The following is a 25,434-nucleotide window of genomic DNA, read 5'->3' on the forward strand; positions in this document are numbered from 1 at the left end:
AAATGTAAATCAGCAACACAACGTCAGGATCAGGCCCAGTACAGGTAACCAGGGTCTGAAGCAGCCCAGCAGCCCGACTTAAGTGGTCCCATAGTTGGTGGGGTTGAGAGCCGAGCTAAGGCTGGTCAGGGGTGCTGAGGCTATTGGTGCTCTCAGGGCCCTGCCACAGGCAGATTCTATCCTGATACACAGACTTAGAGGATGTATTTCAAGGTAAGTACCATCAAATGTCTTAGGATTCTCTTCCTGGGTTAATGAAGACCCCAAATGCTCAGTCTGAATACTAAAAAATGTATCAAGCAGATAAAATAAATCAGATATTTTGTTACCTAAACCTCTATGGATCTAGCTCAGTATCTCAACTACACTGTTAGGCCAGCCAGCCACAAGTCTTCATACTTCAGATTTAACCGATGTGTGACCTTGACTGTGTCATTATTGTGTGTGCAGTTTCCTGAAAGCGTCTTGATCCTATGTTTGCCTTGGTCTTGACATGAATGATGCAAATCAGGGTATTCTTTCTTTTTCATGGTTGGTTTTGTGGTCAAAGGGAACCTTGTAATGATCTAAAGTTCAAGCTTTCTCTGCTGTGGAGTGCTCTTGCAGGTGTTCCTGAACTGCCTTTGCAGCCACTAGGTTGAATGTTGGGCCTCCCATAACTGGGAGATGCACAGACCTTCCTGAAACTATGGATATTTTCAATAGCCTTCATGGCTGTCGGTGCCACCTTGGAGGACTAACTGGGAGGCGCGCAGACTTTCCTGAAACTATGGATATTTTCAATAGCCTTCATGGCTGTCGGTGCCACCTTGGAGGACTAACTGGGAGGCGCACAGACCTTCCTGAAACTATGGATATTTTCAATAGCCTTCATGGCTGTCGGTGCCACCTTGGAGGACTTGGCCTCTTTAGGCTGGGGCACCATCCTAAACAAGTGGAAGGAGTGGAAACAAGTTAAACTAGACTCTCGCATACTCCCCCCTTTCCCATCATCTCTGCTATTGACAAGCCCTTGTACCTCACCAGCAAGTGTCCTGGTGCCATTGCCTGTCTGAGGTTCTGGAAGCCCTTGCATTATGCAGATAGACTTGCACAATGGATCTGTAGCCTGCTCACAACCTACACCACCAGGTGTGGGCTCCTAGAGCTGGAGTGAAGAGGCACAATACGGCATAGGACCTTAAGAAACATTCTGCACCTTGACATGACTGTTCTCTGATTTGTGTCCTGTTGTAGGAGGATGTGTGTTAGGTGATCCGGTGTGCAGGCGATATTCCAGAAGTCTGTTGTGTGGATATCACTCACAGCAAATACGTTGTCATTACACAATTGCAGCCAGTTTCAACGGTCCAGCCTTGCAGACTAGAGAGGATTGCTTTAATATTAAGTATCACTGATTAATTTAAATTAAATTAAAATTAATTTATTTACTAAGAATCCAGGGTAAATCTTGAAATGTAAGTACTTAAAAATTTGCACCATATCCAATCAGCACCCTGACAACTGTAGTGATATGTTTACTCTTTGAACTCTGTTACTGTTTGGAGCTGATCTCATCTTGGTAACCAGGAAAAAAGGCAGATACCCTATTTCAGACTTCTTGAATTCTCTGAGCAGTGTTGAATGAAACTGTAATTTGCTGTTTGGGTTTCTTACTGCTTATTAAATAAACTCTTCCAATAATCATGAGTGTGATTGTTGGTGAAATGTCTGAGTTAACTAGTAAGAGGAGTAATCAAGGTATGTTCCCATTAAGTTCTGTCTTCGCTATTTTAAAAATACTTTCCTTTTGATTTAAGGTGTCAACTTGAAAATCCCAGTCTTTGCCATTGAAAACAGCAGCTGAATCAACACTGCTAGTTTTGCCAAAGACAATGTATCTTTTAAATCACTTCCTATTTACTAATATATCTTTATGATTCTTTGGCTAAACAGTCATGGTTCTCACAGCTTTCACAATTCCATGGATTTCATCAACACCATAAAGAATACTTTCAAGAATTCATAATGTAGTTTAGTGCTGTTGCTGTACTCAAGGACCCCTAAGCAATTGGCAAAGTTTGCTGACAAAATCACTATAGTTTAGGTGCTTCCTGTGATGTGAACGTTGCTCAAGATGACCGACAGGTTAAAACTACAGGCCTACATGTCACAGATGTTGCTTGTGGTCACTGGGCAAAGAGTTATTTGAGAAATTAAAGAATGGGGGGGAATACATTAGGAAAGAGACAGTCATTGACTAAACAAGAGGAGAAAGCTCTAGCTGTTTGGGTGCATCTACTGGATGCTTAGATTTGAGAGAGACTGGGCTGTAAGCTGGCTATGAAAGCACAGAATTAATCTGACAAAGAACAAACTTTTCATAGCAAAAATCAGGGTAACTCTTGATTGTTGTTCTTGATTAATTAATCTTTTGTTGATCCTGGTTCATGTAGTTCCTCCCTTTTTGTTCTTTTCTTGTAATTCAAAGCAAATCTGAATTTCTGAGTCTGAGACTCCTTTGGAAAAAAATGTTTCTTGTCCCTTACCCCATTGCATAGCAAGGTGTGTGTGTTTAAATACCACTGCTCAACAGTATTTCTAGTAATCCTTAGCTTACTGGCCCATCTAGCTTTATTTGCTAAATCTACTAAATACATCATTGTTGCTGTAACAGTTGAAGTGTGAGAAAGCATAATTTCTTATTTACCCATTTTATTCTTTATTTGATGCTTTCTCTTGCCCTTGCCAAAATCTCTGCTGCTTCCCTAGACCTTCTGAGACCCTCAGGCTATGACTTCTGTTTATACGGGTTAAACTATAGTTCAGGCATACTCAAAAGAAGTCTTACCATGTGCTGCATTCTTTGCCACAGCAAGAGCAGACAGGGAAGCAAAATGTGCAAAGAAGGGCTAGAGAATAAAACAGAATATGAGCAACCACATTTAGCTAGTTCCGTTCTGTGTGGCTGTCTTCTGCAAACCACCAGGCAGGCTCAACATCATTTGAATGTGTGTGCTTACTGTAGACTTAACTTGAGACTTTCACTCGAGTATTGCTCCTAATTACCCTGCTATCTTTATTGAAATCTCTCCTTCGCGTTCACTAGTGGTTTAAAATTGAACTGTCAGAACTGTCAGTCAAATCTAAGCAATAATTTCATTCATTGATAACCCATTCTGTGGCCCAGTCTTAATCAAGTGAATACTAACAGCACTGGTGCTTCTTACAGTTTTTTCCTGAAGGGTGGGAAAGGTCTCCGCAATTCACTGGGCGAAAATGGCAATAAGAGCATAGTTTTTGTACTGCAAAAAGCTGTAGACCATTGGCAGTGAAGTCTTCCACATGTGTCTGTTTCTAGTGTCCACAAAGAACTCAATACATCTTGGCAATGTAAACTCAAGTGTGTCAAGTTTCACATGCTTGATAGCATCTTAAATTAGATTGTGGTCTGATTAATGCAGCATTATGGATGCAACCGTAACTGCTTGGGCAGCCCTAGATAATAATGCTAGAAGACTGATAAGTTTTTATTTCTCCTTTTATAAGCCCTAGAAGTCAGGGAAGAATTCTGATCTGAAAGCCACAAATAGAGAACTGAGTGAGGAGAAGAGCGGAAGGGAAACTGCTTACAGACTTAATTTTAGCTTAGCGAGGCTACCCAGGTCCCTCTATGGTCAGAGGAAAGATGTGTTCTCAACTCACGAGTGTGGGTACAGGTTACTGGTCCCTCAGTAACTTGATTTGAATCGTTGTTGTCCCGTCCTCCCAGGGGTTGTTTCCTTTCCATGCTAAGCCTGAGGTGAGGGAGGAGGACTTCACTCAGCTGTGCAAGCCCAAATTATGGCTGTGATGTTAATTCAAATAGGAAAAATAACCACCACTAAACCCTCCAAAAACTAGACAATCCCAAATGCACATCCCCTGCACTCACCGTCTTTGCCCCATGGCCTGGCCAGTTCCAGAGTATGGGGGCTGCACAAGGCTGTCAAACCACGACAACCACTCAGGGGGCTGGATGAGCAGCTGTAGGTGACAGGGAAGCCCTAAGTCCAGCTGTGCTTCCAGACCACCACCAAACCAACACCTGCTTTGAGAGAGCAGTATCTGGCAAAGCCTCCTTGATGTCCCTAACAGCAGAGGGGCAGAGACATGGTGAGGAGTCTCCAGTCCTCAGGGCTTAGAGTGGTGCTGTTGATGCAAGAAGTAGTTACTATTACAATAGGCGGAATATTTTTGATTTAAGCTAGACTTAAATTTCATCTAATTAATTGTATTTTTTTGAAAGTTAGACAGCATTTTCTTTCAAATTAGACAGTGTTTTCTTTCAAACAGTGTTTTTTTTTCCAGACACTGTTCATTCTTTGGAGGTGGTAACACCTTCTGTTCAGTGTGGTCCATGCTGAACAGATCATGGAATCACTAGGTTGGAAAAGACCTCTTGGGTCATCGAGTCCAGCCATTCCTATCTGCCACTAAACCACATCCCTGAATGTCCCTGATGTCTCTTCTGCAGTCATCTCTGTTTGGAGTCTCTTAAAGGCAAAGTCAAGCAGGGAGCTGGAGCCAGCTCTGAATTAGCAAGAGATTTGACTGTTGTGAAGTTCATAATAACATTAAAGGTAGTCGATTTCTGGGAAAATTTATACACATGCATGTAAGTGGGAAATGCGTTCTGTCTCCAGATCTTGTCTCACTGCACACGACGGGTGGAGATTGCTCCCTTGTGTCACCCAGGCCTGATAAAGGATGCTTGCTTTCTATCTTTATTCTGCCCCTGTACTCAGCACTGGTGAGACCACACCTCGAATCCTGTGGTCAGTTCTGGGCCCCTCACTCCAAGAAGGATGTTGAGGCTCTGGAGTGTGTCCAGAGAAGAGCAACGAAGCTGGTGAAGGGACCTGACAACAAGTCTCACGAGGGCTGAGGGAACTGGGGTTGTTTAGCCTTGAGGAGGCTGAGGGGTGACCTTATTGCTCTCTATAACTACCTGAAAGGAAGTTGTAGTGTGGTGGGTGCTGACCTCTTCTCCCAAGCGACAGGGGACAGGACAAGGGGGAATGGCCTCAAGATCAGCAAGGAGAGGTTCAGGCTGGACATCAGGCAGAAATTTTTCACAGAAAGGGCCATCGGGTTCTGTCAGAGGCTGCCCAGGGAGGTGGTGGAGTCACCACCCCTGGAGGGATTTAAAAGACGGGTAGACAAGGTGCTCAGGGACACGGTTTAATGGCAGATAAGAATGGTTGGACTCGATGATCCAAGAGGTCTTTTCCAGCCTGGTGATTCTATGATGTCCGAGCATTCCGATGTCACTGCCGCCCTCGCCCGGGTCACAGCCCTCGGCCGCTCCCGCTCCCCCCGCCCCTCCGGTAGCGGCCGGGCAGCATGACGTCACCCCGCGCACAGGGCGCATGCGCAGCACTGCGGCTCCCTTGCCCGCCCCCCCCCGCGGGAACAGCTGGGGGCTGTACCCACAATGCCGCGCGGTGCTGCCCGCTCCGTGCCGCCATGGAGGCGGCGGCCGCAGCTGGCGCAGCTGGCGCAGCTTCGCCGCCCGCCCGCGCCCCCTGAGCCCCGCGCACCCCTCGGGCTGCAGCATGAGCGGCGGCGGCGGCTCCTCCGCACCCGGCCGCTTCGCCGATTACTTCGTCATCTGCGGGCTGGACACCGAGACTGGGCTGGAGCCGGACGAGCTGTCCGGTGAGTGCGGGGGGAGCCGCGCCGGAGGGTTCGAGGCGCTCCGGGCTCCGAACGCCTCGGGGAGAAACAGGGACTTTTTGTTTGTGCTGCATCGAGTTTTGTTGCGGCACAGTGTGAGAAACACTGTGGTAAAATATTGGGAAGGACAAAGTCTTGGTAGCAAAAGCAATAATGTTTTTATTGTGCAGTTCAGCCCTTCTAAAAAAGCCGTGAGAATTAATTTGTAAGTTTTGCTGCAGCTGGCTTGTATGTCTAATTATCCTGTCATATAAATCTGTCTTGTATCAAGAGAGGCTATGCAGGCAATCTCCAAACATGGATAAATAACCTGAAAGAATAAACATTCTCTTAGACTTGTGCTTAATTGTCTGGTAAGATGTAGTTGGCTTAGGTCAAGAGATGAGAATAAGTGTTTCTCCCAAAGCACTGGCACAGGTTCCCCATGGAAGCTGTGGCTGCCCCATCCCTGGAGGTGTTCAAGGCCAGGATGGATGGGGCTTTGAGCAGCCTGATCTAGTGGGATGTGTCCCTGCCGGTGGCAGAGGGGTTGGAACTGGATAGGCTTTAAGGTCCCTTCCAACCTGAACTATTCTATGAATCTGTTCTTACAAAAGCACTAGGTGTATATACTAGTTTTAGACAAAGAACTGTGTAAGTCCTCGAAGAATGTTTATTTTTTTAGGTTATCCAGCCATGTCCAGAGACTTCCTTCAGATTATCTCCTGACACAGGACAACTACGTTTCACAAGTCAATTAAGCACATCAGTAAATTCTCGCAGCCCTAGGGCAGGTCTTATCTTCTGACCTAAAACAGCTACGTACAAGACAATTAAGCATATTAGTAAATTTTTGCAGCTCTAGGAGAGTCTTTATTCATTTAGGTTATTCATATATTCTCTCTTGATACAGGACAGATTTATATTGCAAGATAATTAAACATATGAAACAGCTGCAGCAAAACTTATCAGTTAATTCTTACAACAGGATAAGGATTCTCTTCCAGCAGTATTGGAAAAGAATTCTGATTAGGAACTAACTGCTCTGTCAGGTGTGTGTAGTCACACCAAACACTCAGCTGAACCATGTTAGTCTGTCACACACTGCTGTGTCAAACGTGTGGGTTTAAGGTTAAAAATCTGGTCTCTGGTTTAGCAGCACCTTGTTTCAGCTTTAGTTTCACTGTGCTGGCTTCTGTCAAATTAGATTGTTGCTTAGCATCTTCAGCTGGTCAGAAAGGTCTGGGAATAGGGTGGTGAAACCCTACCCAATGTTATTACCAATTTTGTATGTTTGAGCTCAGAACCTGACCAATGTGTTCTTCCCTTTTTTTAAAAAGAAATTAGCTTGCTTTTATAAGATGCCTTGAGAATTTTCTTTTACATCATTGTGTTTAACATTCCCACCCCCAAATAAATGCTTATTTCTTGTACAGTGAAATTTGTGTTGTTAAAACTGACTTCTTACATCAAACTCTCCTAAACTTTGGCTATGATGGAAACGTTCTTTTTTTTCTTAATGACTTCAAACAAAATTTCTCATTTGTCCCTAGTGTTGACCAATACCTTATTGTAAAAGAATTAATGTTTGTCTAATGTCAAAATAGCTGTAGGCTACAATTTGAGACTTGAAGAGTGAATACAGCATAGCAGTCTGCTCTGTAATGGTTCTTTAAATTACATCATTTCAATTTCAGTTTACAGCATCAATTTCATTTAAGAAATCCAAGATAATAAAATGCTATGTGATTTCATTGAAGGATATGTGAGGTTCTGCAGATGTTTCTTGATTAAATCATAAGTGGACAAAGTTTCTAGATTGAAAACTGTTTCTGATGCTGATGTTGTTATGCATGTACCCCATGTCTATTTGTGTAAAGTAGTTCAAGGCACACTCGGTAACTCCCTGATCTTGATAGGAACATGAATAACTCCTCACATAATGTAACCTAAAACCAGCAGCATATTACTTAGAGCTTGCTATTGAATAGTAAACTGGAAGACATCAGTGCCTTTTTAAAAATATTCTGTTTGAGTGACAGGTCTGAAAGCTGAAGCCTTACGCTTTCTTGGTCAAGGACTACGTCTATAGTATGTAAAACTCTAGCAAGCAATATATCTTGGACTCTGCTATAGCACTGTAATGGTGTTCCTTGTGACAAGGTGTGGGTTTTGGGAATTGGGATTTTTAAGGGTTTAAAAAAAAAAAAAATTGTGGGAGCCTGGAGGAGGATGATAAATTTACGATAACGTTACAGTGTACAAGCTGGCTGGAATTCTGGTGCGTTTTCTTGAGTTTTTTGTGTTATTAATAATACATGATTATGTGACTGATAATGCTTTCAAATTGTGTCTCAGGTTATAGCCTCTTCCAGTGTCCACTGATATAAATGGAAAGGGCTTCTGTTGGTTTCAGTGGGTTTGGATAAAGCTTTGAAACACTTTGTACTTCCTGGAAGGCTTTCTTATTTGAATGAAAGGGTTATTGTGCGCTGTTCCACCGCCCGCTCCCCCCCCCCCCCCCCCGCTTCTTATTTCTGAGCTGAAAAATAGATTCTGAATCCTTGTACTGTTGAAACAATTTGCCTCACAAGTGTCCATTGTTGGAAGAGAGGCGCTGGCACTTCAGCTGGTGGGTGCCGTGCTGGGGAGCGGAATGCTTCCCTAGCAAGGGGAAGCTGGGCACAGTGGGTCCCTCCAGGGTTTTCCTGCATCAAGGCTGGCGGAGCTCTCAGCTTGGCATGATGTCATCGCCGCCCCACGCCACAGGGAGCTGCTGCCAGGGCCGCTGGGGATGCTGCCGGCAGACTTTGTTCTCACCAAGCTAATCAAATTGTGTGTTTCAGGTATTCAACCCTAATACTGATGATGCAATGTTTTCTGCAGACTTAAAAATGAAGCATAAGATCGTGAATTGTTGCTCAGTCTGGTTACTTTGCTGGAAGGGGCACCTTTGATAGCAATTTTTCTTTGTACGGTGGAAGCTTGCTGAATAGCACAGCTGTAATTCTCTTTTCTTAAGAACTTGACTGGCTGATGGAAGATGCACAATATATATGTATATGTTTATTTTCTTTTAATATAATGAGAAATACTGTATTTAGGGCTTCGTAGTTAGTATGGGTTAAAGATAACATGTGGTCTGTATTGCTAGGGCTTTTTTTATCCCCAGATTCGAGTGATCTGGTTATTTGGGCATCCTTCCTTATTTTGGTAATTGTGTTGCCACCAGGTGACCTGTTAAAGCAGAAGAAATTTACTAGGTCATAGTAAAACAAAAACAACACACCCCCCTAACATTTTGAAGCTTCATCCAGTGGCAGTTGCTCATCTGGGCAAGAGAGGAGTTGAGGTGCATTTCCATATTTCCAGGTGGTGTTAATGTGCCAGATGAGATGACAGAAATCTCTTAAGTAGGCAGCAAGTATTTAGTACAGATCAGCTTCCTTCACAGAGGAAATCACAGAATCGTTGAGGTTGGAAGGGATGCCTGGAGGCTATTGGGACCAACCTCCTTGCTCAAGCAGGGCCACCTAAAGCCAGTTGCCCAGGACTGTGCCCAGGTGGCTTTTGAATGCCTCCAAGGATGGAGACTCCATAACCTCTCTGGGCAACCTGTGCCTGTGCGCAGTCATGTTCATAATGAAAGAGTGTTTCCTGATGTTCAGATGGAACCTCCTGTCCTCTGGCCCTGTCACTGGGCACCACTGAAAAGAGCCTGTCTCTGTGCTCTTTGCACGCTCTCTTCAAGTACTTACATACATGGATAAAATTCCTCTCTTAGCTTTCTATTCTCCAGGCTGAACAGTTCCAACTCTTTCAGCCTCTATTCAATTGAGAGGTGCTTCAGTCCCTTAATTATCTTCATAGCTGAACTCGCTCTGCTAAGTCCATGTCATGTCTGCCGTGTATTAAGGAGCTCAGAACTGGGTGCAGCACTTCAGGTGTGACCTTGCCAGTGCTGAGTAGAGGGGAAGGATCACCTCCCTCAACCTTCCCTCAACCTGCTGGCAGTGCTTGGCCAGTGCAGCCCAGGATGCCATTCACTTTCTTTGCTGCAAGGACACTGCTGGCTCGTGGTCAGCTTGGTGTCTACAAGGAAATAATGAAATACGTCAACTACCAAAATTCTTCTTTGTGTAATATAACTTGTTGTAATGCTGCAGTGTTATGATAGGATTTCTTAATTTAGGTTGTATGACTGTGCCCTGGAAGGGTAATGAGAATGAAGTCGTGCTTTGTCTCATCTTTCATCTCATCTTGCCCTTGTGTCTCGAGTGAGTGAGACGAGATCTGAATGATGGTGTAAGGACTTGTGCTGTATGGAACTACTGGAGTTTTCCTGCTTTCTTTTTTATTAAGGATTTTTTTTTTTCTTTTCCTCCTCTGCAGTGTGTTAGTTTTTAACAAATATTGGTCAACAGAGTTTTACTGTGGAGTGGCAAAACAAGGAATCGACTTGCCATTTCGTTACACTTGTGAGCTGCTCTTAAAAAATATGGAACTCGGGCTCAAATAACTGGACACCGCACTCTGCTCTAAAATTTTCTGTTGCACATGCCTCAGTAGTCTTGAACCTCATAGGATGAAGATGGTAACAGTAATTTCAGAAATAGCAGTGTTACAAAAGAGATATAGTGTAACAAAATATAGTATAAAATCTGTGAAGGAAAGATTGATGATTTAATAATAGGATTGCTTTAAAAAAGAATCTTATTCTGGAAGATTAAGGCCAGTGACTTGTCACCTGTATTTCTTCCTGTCTTTCTTCCCAGTCTCAGCTGGTCTTTTAAGGTTTGGTCCAAAAATTCATATATTCAGTAGATGGACTTGTATTCCTTTTGTCAAGGTCCTTATTGTGGCACTTTGAGTTGTCCATCTGATCATGAGCTTCACCCTTAAAGGAGGTTGAAAATGAGCATTAGGTGAAGCTTGCGTGTCCAGGAAATCCATGCTAGATTCTGCTTCTCGGAATCCATGCTAGATCTCCTTTTGCTGTAGTGCCTGATGATGTGATACCATTTTAGTTAGTCTCTCATACCCTTTATTTATATTTTGTTTTCAATGATATTGAGGCAAGATCTGTGTATGTGTAGGTTATGTGGTGTAATAGGACTGATTAGGAGTGAGCCATCTATATGCTGGCACAGCAGCATCTTTGTTAGTGCTGGTGTGTGAAATTCTAAAGGAAGATGATACCTGATGTATAGTATTCACTTAGCTCCACTCAGAATTAATCTGACAAACTAATATTAAAGCAAGTGTTTCTTCTCACCAATAAAACAGAAATGTTGTCTCGCCTCATCCCTCAGTCTGTAATTGAACTGTCACTCTGTTTCTATTTTGTTGGGTTCAGAGTTAAAATGACAGCTTATCTTCGTGCATTTCCTGGTTGGTAGGGTTTATTTTTACAGCATTCTGTATCAAACTGTATTAGAGACTTGCTTAGTATATCAGAATGGGGATAGTTTCCTTTGTGGTAGTCCATGTAGTAATGCTGATGTCAGCTCCTGTGTTAGTTTCCAAGTTCAACAGACTTAAATAGTTAGAGACTTATATTTTGCCTTAAAGATATTTGGAAGGTGTAGCTAAAGGGAAGGAGGAGGAAGAAGAAGAGCAAGCTTAATTTCAATTCGCAGGTACCTTTTTCTGACTGACATTTGACCAGTTTTGTATTTTCCTCTTTTGGGCATTTTTATTTTGGAACCAAGATATGGCATTTGAGGTTGGAGCCAGCTGTGATTCTTGCAGTGCGAGCACCTCTGCAGTACTGTTTAGTCCTTGGGTAAATAGCATGTAAGTAAATTTCTCTCATCACTGTGGTAGTAGTATCAACACTCGCTGCAGAAGTAATTTGCATTGGTGCGAGCCATTGTTTGATTTTTCCAAAGACTGAAGTGTTCTGTGGTTTTAGGGTTTTGGTGTTTTTTTTTTCCCCCTCTTCCTTTCTTTGTCTGTAATATGGATGGTATTGTTGCAAGCTTCACACAGTTCACTAACTGTGTGCCTCTTCCCTTGCGGATTCATTCTGAGACTAAACGGGAGGTTTTTCTGTTTCTTTGCTTCTCTGGGATTGCTACCCAAGGTGTTAGCGCTGTGGGAGGCCTCTCCAGTAGCACCAAGGCTGAGACCACACAGTGTTTTCACATAGGTCACTGTGGACAAGGAGCAGATAGCAACAACTTTTGGCTGGACTTACAGTGGCACATGTGAAACATTTTAATCCAGATAATAGTTTATTCCACTCCTCCCTACCCCCCTCTATCTTTTCCCAAGAAGCTGGAGCTGTTTGCCATGTTTGAGAGCCAAAAAGGTCTTTTGTCTCTTTGGGAACTGAGGCAGACGTGCTAGGGTAGCTGATATGTAGAATAAAGAATGGGAGTGCTGATGTAAGAGGGAAGCAGCTGTATTTGCTGAACTACATTTGAAGCCATAGTTTATTAGGTGATGTTTCTATAATGCCGATGTTGTGATTATCATATTTGTATTTTAGATGAAACTGCACTGTGTGCTTTGCAGGATGATCCCTCCAAACCAAACTCTTCATTTTTCCACCATTCAGTATTCAGTTATAAATGCGGCTTATTTGGAAGGCTTTTAGATAAGGTGTGGGGAAGGAGAAAGGTTATAGATTCTTGATTTGAGATTAAACTGAAGATGCTAAAACAGTGTCTAAAGGATAGGAGTTTACGAGTCTGACTTTTGAAGCCTTTTAAAAAAGCCATAGGAGTTCCATCTTAATAAAGCAAGGCATACAAAGATGGGTACATTTAGCTTTTTGTTCCTTTGTTTTTTTTTTTGTATTGTTTTGTTTTCTTTGCGGTTTCTTTTGCAAGAAAGACTACACAAAGAGAACATCTTAAATGGATTGTATGGGAAATACTACTATTTGCAAATAATAAACTGCTTTGTTTTTCCCCTTAATCTTAAAATTATTACTATTGTAGTTACAAAACGCTGCAACTGTTTTTATCTGCCTTTTGACTTAGCAGTGTCCTACTTGAGTGTTCTTGGTAATAACTTCTCATACTTATCTTTTGAATTCCCTGTAACCTGCAGGGTTCATGTAGCAGAAATAATGTGCATGAAGTGACAGTGTCGGAAGCAATTACTTATGGATGTATGTTGTGCAGTAATTGTGCTGTCTGAATTTCTTGACAACCCTTTCAGATTTGTGGTGTGTAGTCAAGTTCGCAGCAAACTGGGATGTTAACCTTGGGAAGTGTGAAATATTACGTGGAGAAATTGTCAAGCATTCCAATACAAACTGATGAGTGATGAAGGATTTACCTCTAGACAGTTAAGTACAATGTGTACCTCTGTATTGAGTCGTTTACATATTGATCCTATAGCATCTTGTGAAAGAAATTTTATTGCATTTCAAGGATAAGTGATCATCTGACAGATCACATGGCAGTCATAAGAAGCCTTTTGATTTGCAGATCTAGTAACAGTATAAATGAGTGAGGGGAAGAAAGGTTGATTTTACAGAAGCAGATGTTCTTTCAGCGTGACTTCAGTTGAGTTTGGAAAAGTTTTTTGCAATTGTAGTTGCTGCTGCTTGTATCTACAATTGCACTCTGTGTTGCAGAAATACGTGGTCAGAGATCTTGAGTTTGTTGCTATGTACTGATCGGTGCATTGCTTCCATCCTCTATAAGCTTAAATTTTTATGAGCTGTTCTACTATTTGCATGTATTACTTGTTTTGCATTAACTTGCTGCTTTCAGCAAGCTTCCTTACCAACTGTTGTTTCCTGGTTTTGCACCCTAAGCCCAGCACTGTCCTACTAAGCTGTCATCAGAATTGCATGAATTCTGTCATCAGAATTGTCATCAGAGAAGTCCCTTAAGTTAGCAATGTCAGTGCCAGTTCTAACCAACATAAGACTGTCACATCCCTTTTCTGGCTTTTATGTGTGTGGTCTGGGAGCTTGAAATGTGAAATAACTTAAGGTTTCACTGAAGGCTGGTAAAATTTCTATTTGACAGTGTCTCAGTGACTTCTGAGAATGAATCTGGCAGAGATTTTATGGTGGCTCAGGTCAGCCTAACTGTAGGTTGTTGTGGTCACCTTTTTCCTATCCTTACTGCCATCGTGTGCTCCTGCCTCCTTCCTTTGCATGAGGACTACTAGTTCCATTGGAACTAGTTCAACGTAGCAGTTTCCAGGAGGCACCGGGCCTTGGTGTGAGGAAATAGGTTGGTAATATGCAGCTCTTAATTAAATTGCTGCAGGCGCCTTGCAGCACAGCTCCATTGGGGGCCACATTCAGAAAGTTCTTTAGACTGAAATCCATGTGGTTGATCTGCAGGACACTGACCTAACCTCTAAGGGATTTGTGGTCCAGAGGGCAGGAGTTACTTACGCTCTGTGAGGCTGCTTCAGCGCTGCAGGGTCCTCGCAGGCAGTGAGCACTGGATTGATGCCCCTAGTGTTCCTGCCTCCTCTGGGAGCGTGCTCAGGATCTGTGAAGTAACCTTCCCCACACAGAGGTCTGCCTGGCATGTGTGAGTGGCCTTGAGAATGGCTGCTGTTTCACAGGTGAGACCTTAAGAACGGAGCCTAATCTTGGCTTAGAAAATGAAGGAATCCATATGTCTCCGCTGAATGAGGTGAATTGATGGTTCTTTTGGTAATTCGTTCCCTAAACAGTCTTGAGTCTGTTACACATGAGTGGCAAAGAGGGCTCTGGGAAGTACTCGTGCCATGTGTATATGTGCATATTTGAGCTTTTTTATTTGTGTGTCTTTTCTCCCTTTCCTTCATATAAAATCTCCCACAGTTAAAACTGTATGTAACATAATGTTTTGTTTTCCTCAAGCATGGCTAGTGAAGGGATTTAACTCAATCTTTCTTATGTGCAACCATGAGCCGTCATTTTTGTTTATGTCTTCGAACAAAGGGGTGATACACAGTTACAAGTGGTTAACTTACTTATATCTTGGGTTTTCAGGACTGAAAAGAAGTATTGGATTTTGTTCTTCTTCTTCTAATGAGATTTTCATATTGAAAATATTTTTTTAACCAGACATGAATCATGCCTTGTGAAGAAGAAAGGTAAGCTTGATGTGGTACATGTAAAAGGAAGAAAGCTCGAGGGAAATGGTTGAGGAGATGAGAAGAAAGGATGTAGTCAGATCTAAGATAGACTTCAGAGTTTGTCTTATCCATTCACCAAACTGTCAACACATCTGATTAATTTTTTGGTATTAGAAATCACTTCTATTTTAAAAATACAAAGATAATCTTTTTGTATTTTGTATTCTTTTTGTATTTTGCTGACCTCTGTATGTCATTGGAAACTGCTTGAAAGGCTTCATGTGTATTTTAAAATACCGCTTTCCTCTCTGAAGCCAAACCTCAGTGGTATCCCAGAAGAGTGCAAATACTTGGTTAAAGGACTGGAGAGATACGTCAGTAACATTTGATCCTTGTGCTTTTACACAGATTTCTTTCAATCAGTCTCAGAGCTGGAGTTGTAGGGCAGTGGGTGTGCAAAAAGTAGGGATGTTTAATGTGATGGTTCGTGTTGCTGTCAAAGGAGATCCACAGTGGTTCAGAAGGGTTGCCCAAGATGGCCTGTGCTTCTGTTTGCTCAGGCTTCCCTGAAGTAGGCTCATCAGGTCTGCTGGTCTGAGAAAGGCATGAAGAGAACAGCTGATACTGTATTAAGGATACTCAAAATATACTTCTCTCCACTTCTGCTTTGTATTTCTAGCACATATAAAAGAATTGTGTTCTATTCTGAAGATAAGCCACGCTTTTCCTTTCTAAATGTCTTCTGTTGTGCCTATTTCAGATCTATTGTGTAATGGAAATGACATCCCCCCCCTCCCCCTCAACCCCCATGGCTGGGAACACGCCTGTCATTGTAATTTTGAGTGCTGCTTCTGTTGTTTAGTTGGAAACGGACCTAAATATCCCTAAGTCTTTTTGCTGTGTCTAAAGCAGAAAAGTAGTTTTGTAAAACAATTCTGGTTTTAAGAATGCTTCCTTGAAAATTTCTGCCAGGCAGTCTTGATTACAATATAAAATCTGTGGTGTCCCATCTGCTTTCTTGTGTTACACGCAAAGTAGGGTTTTTTTTTTTTTTTTTTTTTTTAAAAAAAATTATGACTCTTGTAAGAATGCAAACTGACAACTTTTGGTTTTTTTTTTCTTGTTTGTTTTTTTTTTAAAAAGCTGCCTTAGATTTTTGATGGTTTCTTCTGCCACTTGCTTGCTCCACCTCTTCCCGCCTCCCTTGAAACAGGACCAGAAAAATGAAAACAAAAGCTTTTAGTTTCCTGACCTTACAATCACAGAATGCAGATGTCCAATGTTGTTTTTTTGTGGTGCTTTAAATTCATGGTCGCAGCGTTTGAAACTCTTCCAGAATGCGTGTGGCAATATGTGCTGTTATCAACTGTATGAATTCATTTCACTTAAATGATGAATGGGTATCTATTAATTCCTATATTTTCATTTGCAATAGAAGGCTTGGAAGAATTTATGCTATCAAAGCAATGGATGGTCAAGAGATTATTTGTATTTGGCGGAGTTTTCACTAAATATCCGGTTAGTGAAATGAACTCTTGTTTTTTATTTCATTTCACAGTGAGGTTCTTTTTGTTACAGTTCTTGAAACATTACAGTTCTTGAATTCTGTAATGCAAAAGAAAGTGGGAAAGCCGCAGGACCTTTATAGTCAACAAATTAGGGTTAACTTGTCTATTTGTCCTCATCTTTTTAATGACAGCAGTAGGAAGAATTGTATTGTCTATTGGACATTTCAATGTAAGTTGTATGCTGAAAGGAATATGTTCTCAGGGGACTGGGAGAAGGGATTATTACAAGGAAGTTTCAGTTCCCTAGATGACAAACAGGTCGAAGGAAAATTTGGAGCCTTTTATCACTCTAGTTATTTTCTTCCTCTTCTCTCTACTTCCTCCTAAAGAAAGTACTTCTAACTTTTATAGATGAGGAGTGGCACCTCAACCAACATACATTTCGCTTGCACTTAAGACAGATACCTAAATAGAAGGCAGCGTGTCCATAGTGCATATTTACACATTTATTTTAGTAAGGCGGACTGTGGACTTCCTTTGCCTTCGAGCCCTGTTGTCAGGGAAAGTGAAACAGTAATTTGCGTAAAGAAGTCCTTAGAGGAAGTCCCAGGTGTGAAAACTATAGGTTGTAGATCTGCTATAAATCCAGTGGAATGATGGCTGCTAGAGACAGTGATTTAAACCACTGATTCCAGTTGCTTAAACAGCAGTGCAGCAATAAAATGAATATCATCCTGAAGATTTTTCTCATATGGGTAACCTAATCTACCTTAAAAACTGTTACAAGTTCCAATTCCAGGGACAAATTGACTGGTCTAACCACTTCTTCAGTTTGCACTATGCCAGGCAGTCTTGCCAACACGGGAAGGGGGCTAGAAGTGCAGGACAGAGGGCTTATGTGTTTCAGGATAAAAGGCAAGAGCTCTTTTTTGTGTGTATTCAAAGAGGAAGTTTGCTAGGGAAGAGAGACCTCTCTAATGAAAAATACGTGCAGTTCTGCCTAAGGAGGAGGAACTGGAAGGAAGGAAACAAGTCATAATCTGAAGGCATTTGTTCATTGATGGAGTGGCTGTTTGCTTACAGATTTGACAGCTGCAGCTTTTCTTGAATCACAGTTTTTTTTAACCAAGATTTCTTGTTTAATGGATTTCTTACTGTAGTCTGCCAGACTTTGGCTGTTTAATTCCTACATTGTAAAGGTTTAGGGTTTCTTTGCAGTTATATGTGGTTTAATATTTGTTAAAGAAGGAATCAGAGAAACTTACTGTTTTGGTTTTAGATAAACTGACTAATTATTAGTGTTTTAATTGCTCTCTAGCTATGTATTGTAAGTACTTTAATATTAGAATATGGAGTTCTGAAAAGTTAGAATGGTGGTGTTCTGCAGAAGGCTAGATCTGGGGATTTTTCTTTTTTTTTTTTTTTTTTTCAACTCCTTTCTTCTCTGTCTTTTAAGGGCTATAATGAATCAAGAGGTTGCCGTCTCATTTCACATATAGTATGGTACAGGCCATATAATTTAATTACTTGTTTGATTAGCCCAGTTTTGCTCTTAAGCCTTGGAAATAGATTATTTGACTTTTCCATTGGCAAATGGAAATATGGCAAGTAATTTTTAAGAAAACTCTTTTGCCTTTGATATTAACATGCTGATTCTTGGCCTGACTGTCGTTCCATGCCTTCCTCTTAAGCACCTGTATTTGCTTTTGTAATGTAACCAGGTCAGCTGTTGGTTGTCAGTTTGACTAACCAAGTCATCCTCAAATCTCTTGGTGTACAAACCACTTCTTCGCCCCCAGTGCCTTGTCTTCCCCCCGTTGCTCTCATTTGCTCCATAATTTCATCCTTTCTATGGTGAGGCTTCCAGAACTACGTACACTGTTTTGCCAGCCAACTATTTTTATTTAGACTTCAACCATGAATTTTAGAGCTAGAGTAATTTTATGTTTAGTAAACATAAATAATTATCTTAATATGTATAACCTTATTGTGTATACTGAGCGATTGCTGGCTGGACTGGGAAATCTACTGTTCATGTCTTTAGCTGCTGGTCTTAGATTAACTTTGTTCTAAATGTGTTGTGAACTGCAACTGTTCTTGTATCTTTGGAAATAATTCAGACTTTTTTTCCTATGTGTTAGGCCTTTTGACAGGCCATGCTGTTGCAAGAATGAGAAAGATTGTCTTCAAAATGTCCTATGATGTCCATTTTCACTTAAGTATGGCTTTGTGCTTTATTTTTTTCAATTGAAAGCAGGATATACTTAGACTGTTCTTTGGGTATTGTTTACGCTTAATGGACTGTTCAGATCCTCTTGTTAACTGACTTTTGACCTCCATCGCACATTTGGGAAAGCCTCTCCTCTTTGGCTGTCATGGTCAGCTCAGTCTCGGGCCCCCACCCTCGCACAAGATGGGATGACTCCCACTGTCGCAAGATTCTTTGCACTGTGGAGGTAAGGTGTATGGTTGGTTATAGGGTTCTATAGGGTCTTCTGAATCTGAAGTTCCGTTTCTTCAGCATGCTGCTGCCATGGGTGTATGGCTCATAGTTCCTGTTGCTGGTACAGACTCTAATTGTTCTTATTCATTTGTTTAATTACAGCAATATGACTGTTTCATGTTGAAACTGATTTAGATTTACTTCATTAAGACATTCATTTTAGTGGCAGCAGGCCTCGTATACTAAAAGATTTCTGTAAGAGTGTCCTTATGAGGAAAATATAAAGTTGATGTTTTGATTGCATGCCATCTAGTATTTTTTATTTGAAGATGTCATGTATACAATAAATGTACACCAAGACTGAATTAATTGAATGAATGAATGAATAGCAGGTTGCATCACAAGAATTTTAAGCAAGAAGCTGCATGGCAAGTTGAAAGCAACAAACGGCTTAATCGGAATTAGCAGAGCTTTCTGGATGTCTTTTGTTTTGTAATTATTTTGAGCAGATTAGTGGACTTGATGAGTAAAGGAAGGTGGCAGTACTAATGTTTCTTTAAAATCAGTGTTGCACAACTGTTCAATTCCTTTATCAGACGCTTTTTCTGGTAACAAGGGTAGCTTCTCCTGACTTGTTCTTTATTGACTTGCTCTTAAATGTCATAGAGGGAAAGCTGAGCTAGACTCTGCCTCTGGAATAGCTGCTCAGAGACTTTTCCAGCTGGTGTGCAGGGAGAAGTTCCTCTGCAGGACTTAGTCTTGTGAAATTTTTAGAGTTGCAGCACTGCAGTTGCTTTCTAAAAACTAAAGACGAGTCGTTAATTGGCAGCATATACAAAAGGCTGTGAGTAAATTTTAAAAAGTTTTGTTTGCCAGGTGTCCCTGGCATTTTTTTGGTCATTTGCCCTTTCTAATTAAGGACAACTGAAGCCACACAGTGCTGTTCTGTACTAGATAGAACTTTATTACATGAATGGAAACTTTTCATAGCAGACTGTGGGTTACAAAGCAGAATAATTGATGTATTGAAAGGAAAAGAACGCCCTAGGGGTAGAAGCATATTTGTAAAGAGACAAACTACTCAGCAAGGAAAATTGAATTGTTACAATCATGTAAGAATTTTCTTTTGAATTGGCATTAGAAATTTGTAAGCAGGCCATCTGGACATGTGTTGCTTCCATTGCTGTCATCTGTCTGAGAGGACGTGTATGATTGCAGGCATAGCTTGAATTTACAGTGTATATGTTAAGAGGTTTCAGTACAGGTCTAGCTTCTTTCATGACTACAGTGAAGGTTTGACAAAAATATGTTACTACTTAGCATGATCACATGCACCCAGTAATAGACATAGCAACTGCAAGTTGCACTGCCCCATGGTTTAGGTTTTAAACAGAACTTTGCAAATTGTGCAGTCAAAAAAGGGAAGGGAACGGAGTGAGAGGTGTGTGTCTGTTGTGGTAGGGTTTAAGTCTGAATTCCCAGCCCTTTAAAAATGTTTGTTTTGTTGAGAATTCAAAATTTCATCTTTTTCACTTACGGTACACCCACTCTTCAGTTGAAATTTGTGTTGGGCGGGAAGCCATAAGTAATTGAAACTGCAAGTTGTACAGCCTAACTGTTTTTCTTACTGCTGTGTTGGGAAGACCTTTTATTTCCTTTTCCTGAAGAGGAATATGGAAATCAGTGAATCAGATTTTTCTCTGGTTAAATTAGGAAAGAGCTAAAATTAGACCTTCAGTCACTCTTTTTCAAGCTGAGGAAAGCTTGGTCGATAGCGTTTTGCTGGTCCTGAATTAAAGAATATTTTAGTTCATTTTAGTTTCTAGAACTTTTTTTTCCCCCTCTGTACAGTCTTGTAGACAAGTGGTATCTATAGATATGGATTGTTTAGTGTAGATACTTCCAAGGCCATGCTGTCCTGCACAAGTTGAAGACTCCATGTAGTATCTCTGACTTATAAGTCTTAATTCTCATCAGACACAGCTGTCTTCTGCTCACAGGTTGGGCAGCAAGAGAAGTAATAGCAGGGTAAGAGCAGGGAGGAGCAGGAAAATGAGAGCCAGAGAGGTTTCCTTCCTGTGCTACATTGACATGGTGATGCAGTTTATGTTCGCTGTCGGGTGACTCAGTAAGATATCACTTGATAACATGAGGTGTAGTTGTTAGTTCAAATGTAGGATACTTGGAGCGTATGCATTAGCTATTCTGACGTGCTTGTAATTAGGAAGAAAAAATTACAGAGACATAGGCTGGCATTGCTAAAGGTGGTCTAAATAAAGTTAGAACTGAAAGTCCACCGGGCCTTCCATACGCTGCAAGTTGTATTAGATGGCTATTAGAGGAGTGGTGTGAGCTTCACCATAGCAGTGAAAAGGGGCTGGTTTTAACTGCCAGATCCAAATAAATGTGGTGTGTTTCAGCTCTTTGGTCATCTTGAGCAGGTTTATAGTTTCCTTTATGCATGCAATGCACTCTTAAGTTCAGTTTACTGAAGAGGTGTCGGAGGGAGAGGTTGGAGAATTACCTGCCTCTTATGTGAAGTTTAATCCTGTGGATATGGAGTGCACCTTGGCTCAGTGAGACTGCTGTGAGCTGAGCTCTGCCTGCCGCAGGACAAGCTGCTGTCTTGGTAGCAACAGTGTTCGATACCCGGGACATCCTCAGCCCAGGAGACTTCTTGAGAGGTTGTGCCTAGCTGGTGACTTCCCTTTTGATAAGCAAGCTTGCTCTAGGAACTTAAGTCTTTTATGCCTTTTTTTTTTTTTTTTATTACATGTAGCAAGTAAGGAGAGAGCAATGCAGACTGTAATGAGGCTGGCTGCCTCCACAGTATTACAGTTGGAATAGCATGGTTTTGCCACAGTTCAGATGGATAAAACTTTTTCACGTCACTGATTACTGTAGCATGTTTGCTCATTTTCCACCCTGTGGTGGAATCTTAGAGAGTTGACAACGTGAAAGAAGGGAGAGGAAAGAAAGGTCATTACCAAGGCCGAATGGTGGTTGCTGGTGTTGAAAAATCTATTGCCTGGCATGGCAGGAGCCAGCAGGTGGGAAGCTGCACCTTGGGTGGAAGAGTTATTTGGTTACCTGTGCAGGTTATTAAAACTCTTCTCTATTCCCACATTTTCTTCAGTGCACCAGCATAAGAACCTCTGTGCCTGTGGTTTACTCTTTACTTCCCTACTGTTTTGAGGGATCCCTGTAAGCTAATTAAACTGTTTGCGTCGATATGGGCTAAACTGGAGTAGTGAAACATTAATATTCAAGCTCTTCTCCATTCTCTATGTATTTATTTTTAATTCACATAGTTTCACTGATCCTGTTTTGAATGTAATGCCACAGATAGTGTTTTTTCCAGTGACAGAGAAACTCTGAGTCTCTGTCACTGCCATTCCTCTGCTGGGTGCAGCACCAGGTCTCATTGTAAACTGGTGTCTGTGGACTTATGTAGTCCCTAGTGAAATGGTGTTTCTCTGTGCTTCTATGATATTATTTATATTACACAATACAGAGGGATTCTTAGCATTTGAAAGGTTTGATGTTGAGAAGCATGTTGGCCTGAAACTTCCTGAAGTATTCCTGTGTTTTTAACATTTTCCTGTGATTTTGTGTTTCTGGATTTTATGTCATATGACAGTTCCTGACAAATAATCTTATAGTTGTAGGTATTTGATTACTGTTTCTTCTTTAAATCCAAATAAGTTACAGTTTGTAGTCTGTAGGGTAGTTTGCGTCTTGATTTTTTTTTTTTTTTTTTTTCTTTTGAGAGCAATTCCTATGATGTGGCGGACAGCTGAGTGATAATGTGTATGTGAAGATTGTCAATTGTGTTTGGAAGGCCTCCTTAGTCTTCAGCAGAGAATGCTGTGTTATGCTTAGAAAAGAAAAAAAATTCCTTTTTCATGCAACGTACACAAAATCAAGAAATTATTTACAGCGAAATTGTGTTTGAAGACATTGTAACTCAGATCAATACAAAAAGTAGAATACTTTCCAGTCATCATTTCTGGTAGAGGAGAGGAGCCTTAAGAAAGCATGATCTAATAATAGCATCCTTTGGTAGCTGTTGAGTGTGGGACCTTGTACTCACTCTGAAGCCTGTAATACGCATCGTATTTTTATCAGTTTTTCTTCTCTTATGTCTTCATTTTCTCAGCTCTGGAATAAAACTGTCCATTTTTGCTGATGGGTTTGTCTCCTGCTCTTGTCTCTCTGCTCTTGTCTTCAATGTTTTTATCAAAACCATTTCAGTTAGTAGTGAATTAATGGGATGTTTAATTCAAGCAGGAAGATCTTGAAACCACGAGTTATTTTTGCCTGCTGGAGATGTGTTGTATTTGTGTTAGTATTTGGGTGGAGCATGGTGTTTGGTTTGAGGTTTCTAGCCAATCATAAATTTAGAAATTTAGGGTTGATTGCTTTTTGACTCTGGGTATAAGCAAATATTGTTTGCAAAGTTTTTTTGCTATGTAGAGACAACCACTTGCTGCATGTTGAGGGAAGAGAAGGGTGAGCCTAGGCAATGGGCTTTCTGATGCTTAGGTTCTCATTAGTTGTAAGCTAACAGGGTGGCCAGTCCCCTGGACTTGCACCAATCATCTCTCTGTTCCTGGGTTGAACTTCCCAGGCGTTGGTAAGCTGTCACTTGAGATTCCCTGCCCTGTCAGTACCTTTGGAAGTCCTTTTTGCCCGATCTGAAGGTCCAGAGGTTTGTGTATTACAAGCATGAAAGTTCTTACGTAAACAGATAGCTAAAGTCTGTGCTGCCATGAAAAGGAAAGTGAGCATCATAGTCATGCGGAGGTCGGCATGACAAATATGATACCAGAGCCGAGTGATTCTAGGAAAGAAGCATCATGTGGAGGCACTCTGGCAAGAGTACTGTCTGTGCAACAGCTGAATTGATTGATAAATTACAGGAAGGCATTTAAGTGTTTCCTTATGTTTCTGTCTGGACCAGGATTTGGTGGGTTTCCAGAAATCAATTTCAGTACTTTCATTGAATTGTAGACAGGTTTCGGGTCTAAAAACTTCGTGTGTTTTGGAGAGAATGTCTCTTGGGAGGAGATGGGGCGGGCTTTCCTAAAATATATAGGCATCCATTTGTTATTTTTCTTTTTAACAGAAGGGAAGAGCAGCTTCATACATTTTGCAGTATTAATCATCTTAATAAAAAGGTCTTCAAGTCACAGATTTTTTTTATTTCGAGAATATGCATGACCTTGCATGTAGGTGAACCCAGTGATTGTTGTGTGTAGTTTCCAGTTTCAGGAAAAAATTTGGGCTTTGGGTATTTTCTTCCTTATATGTATGTGGAAGTAAGAAAACCAGTAGCAAAACAGCTTAGTAAACATCTGAGGTTTTCCCTCAATTATCTAAAAGTTGATGTTACATCATCTGCACAGATCTAAATATAGAAAATAGTAGGTGTGTTAAATCTCCTGACTTATTTTTAAAACCTCTTTTACAGAAGACTCTTTCCTTGAGTGTATGTTTGTGTCAGTAAAGAGAGATGTAGAGTTACATCGATTTTTCTTTCTGGAAGGCTGGAAGTTTCTTTAAACGCTTATTTTCACGTTTTAAGATTGTTTTTAGCTCTTGCAGAAATGCTGTTATCTTTTCTGTCATGGACTTTGCCCTTTCCCAAAGATGATTATATTTTTATATGGAAGTTGTGCTCTGTTTTTTTCCTAACCATCCTTCTCTCTATATGATATTCCCATATATGCATGTTATTTTGTCTCTGAACAATGGTAGTATTGAACATAGTAATAAATAAGATAACTGACTGGTTTTGTTGAAAATCAGCTGAGCTGTTTGTTTTTCAGCCAAACTGGACAAACACCCCCTCCTTTAATTTCAGTGCTAAACCCCAGAGGATTAGCAAAATAGCCGGGAATATTTTGTGTATTGGGAGACCTGTCCTCGGTCCTGATGCAGGGGGAGGTGCCTGTTCGAGGTAACGTTTAAGAGTTAGTTTAAACAAAATCCAGAGTTATAAGACTTCTCAGCCGTCAAAGGACTTCTTAAGTATTACATTGAAACAAAGCTTTGTTTGGCGTCATGTATTCATTAGGTTCCTTATTGTCTGTCGGCAGTGTTATAACTATCTCTGTGTGTGGCTGCTTTGTGGAAGTTAATATAAAAAATAAAGATTCTAAGCTGGCTTAGAAATTGAAATATTACTGTTAAAGTACAGAATAAACCCAACCAAATCTGAAATCAATTTCTATTGCCACGTAATTGCGGCGTGTAAGAAAACAAGTGAGGAGTCAAAGTGTGTTTTCTATTTTGCAGGTGTTGCTGAAATAGTTTGATTTATTTAAAGCATATGATTTCATACAATTGTGCCTGATTGTTAGTGCAGCTGTCAACAGCTGCATGCTCCTTTAGTTAATTGCATTCTAGTAAGACAGCTAAGCTTATTTTAAGATAGGCAGTTGTGTGCTGCTTTTTTTAAAGTAACTACACATATTCGCAAGATTTATGGCATAAAGCTCTGTGCTATCACGGTGAACATTTATTGCTCTAGAGGAAATTTGAGAGCTTATAAACAAGCCTGTGTTTTCCAGTCTAGTGTATGGATAGTGTTTGTGAAAAGCTGGACCATGCCACTTAAATTGAGGTAGCTGTAAAGGCCTTGAAATGGTCTTGTCCTTAGTTTCATTATCTGCTCTTTGGAAGTATTTTAGAGTCCAGCATGTGAAACTTTCTTTTAACAACTAATTGCTGCATTAAGATTCTGGTTGTGTATGCAGGATC

General features: G+C 40.9%; 1 protein-coding gene across 6 annotated transcripts in view; it reads left to right on the plus strand.

Annotated features, from left to right (window-relative positions):
- The first annotated feature begins 5,430 nt into the window (after positions 1–5,430).
- DENND5A (DENN domain containing 5A) overlaps positions 5,431–25,434 on the plus strand; it is a 72,252-nt gene continuing 52,248 nt past the window's right edge. For 3 of the 6 annotated variants that reach the window (XM_054067241.1, XM_054067244.1, XM_054067242.1), the window contains exon 1: positions 5,436–5,679. In XM_054067241.1, coding sequence (XP_053923216.1) covers positions 5,577–5,679 — 103 coding nt within the window. In that variant the 5' untranslated portion in view covers positions 5,436–5,576. Of the gene's footprint in view, positions 5,680–25,434 lie in introns of all 6 variants that reach the window. The other 3 variants (XM_054067245.1, XM_054067246.1, XM_054067243.1) reach the window with 2 other exon arrangements.

The sequence above is a fragment of the Cuculus canorus genome, chromosome 5 (genome assembly GCF_017976375.1).
Source record: "Cuculus canorus isolate bCucCan1 chromosome 5, bCucCan1.pri, whole genome shotgun sequence".
NCBI lineage: Eukaryota > Metazoa > Chordata > Aves > Cuculiformes > Cuculidae > Cuculus > Cuculus canorus.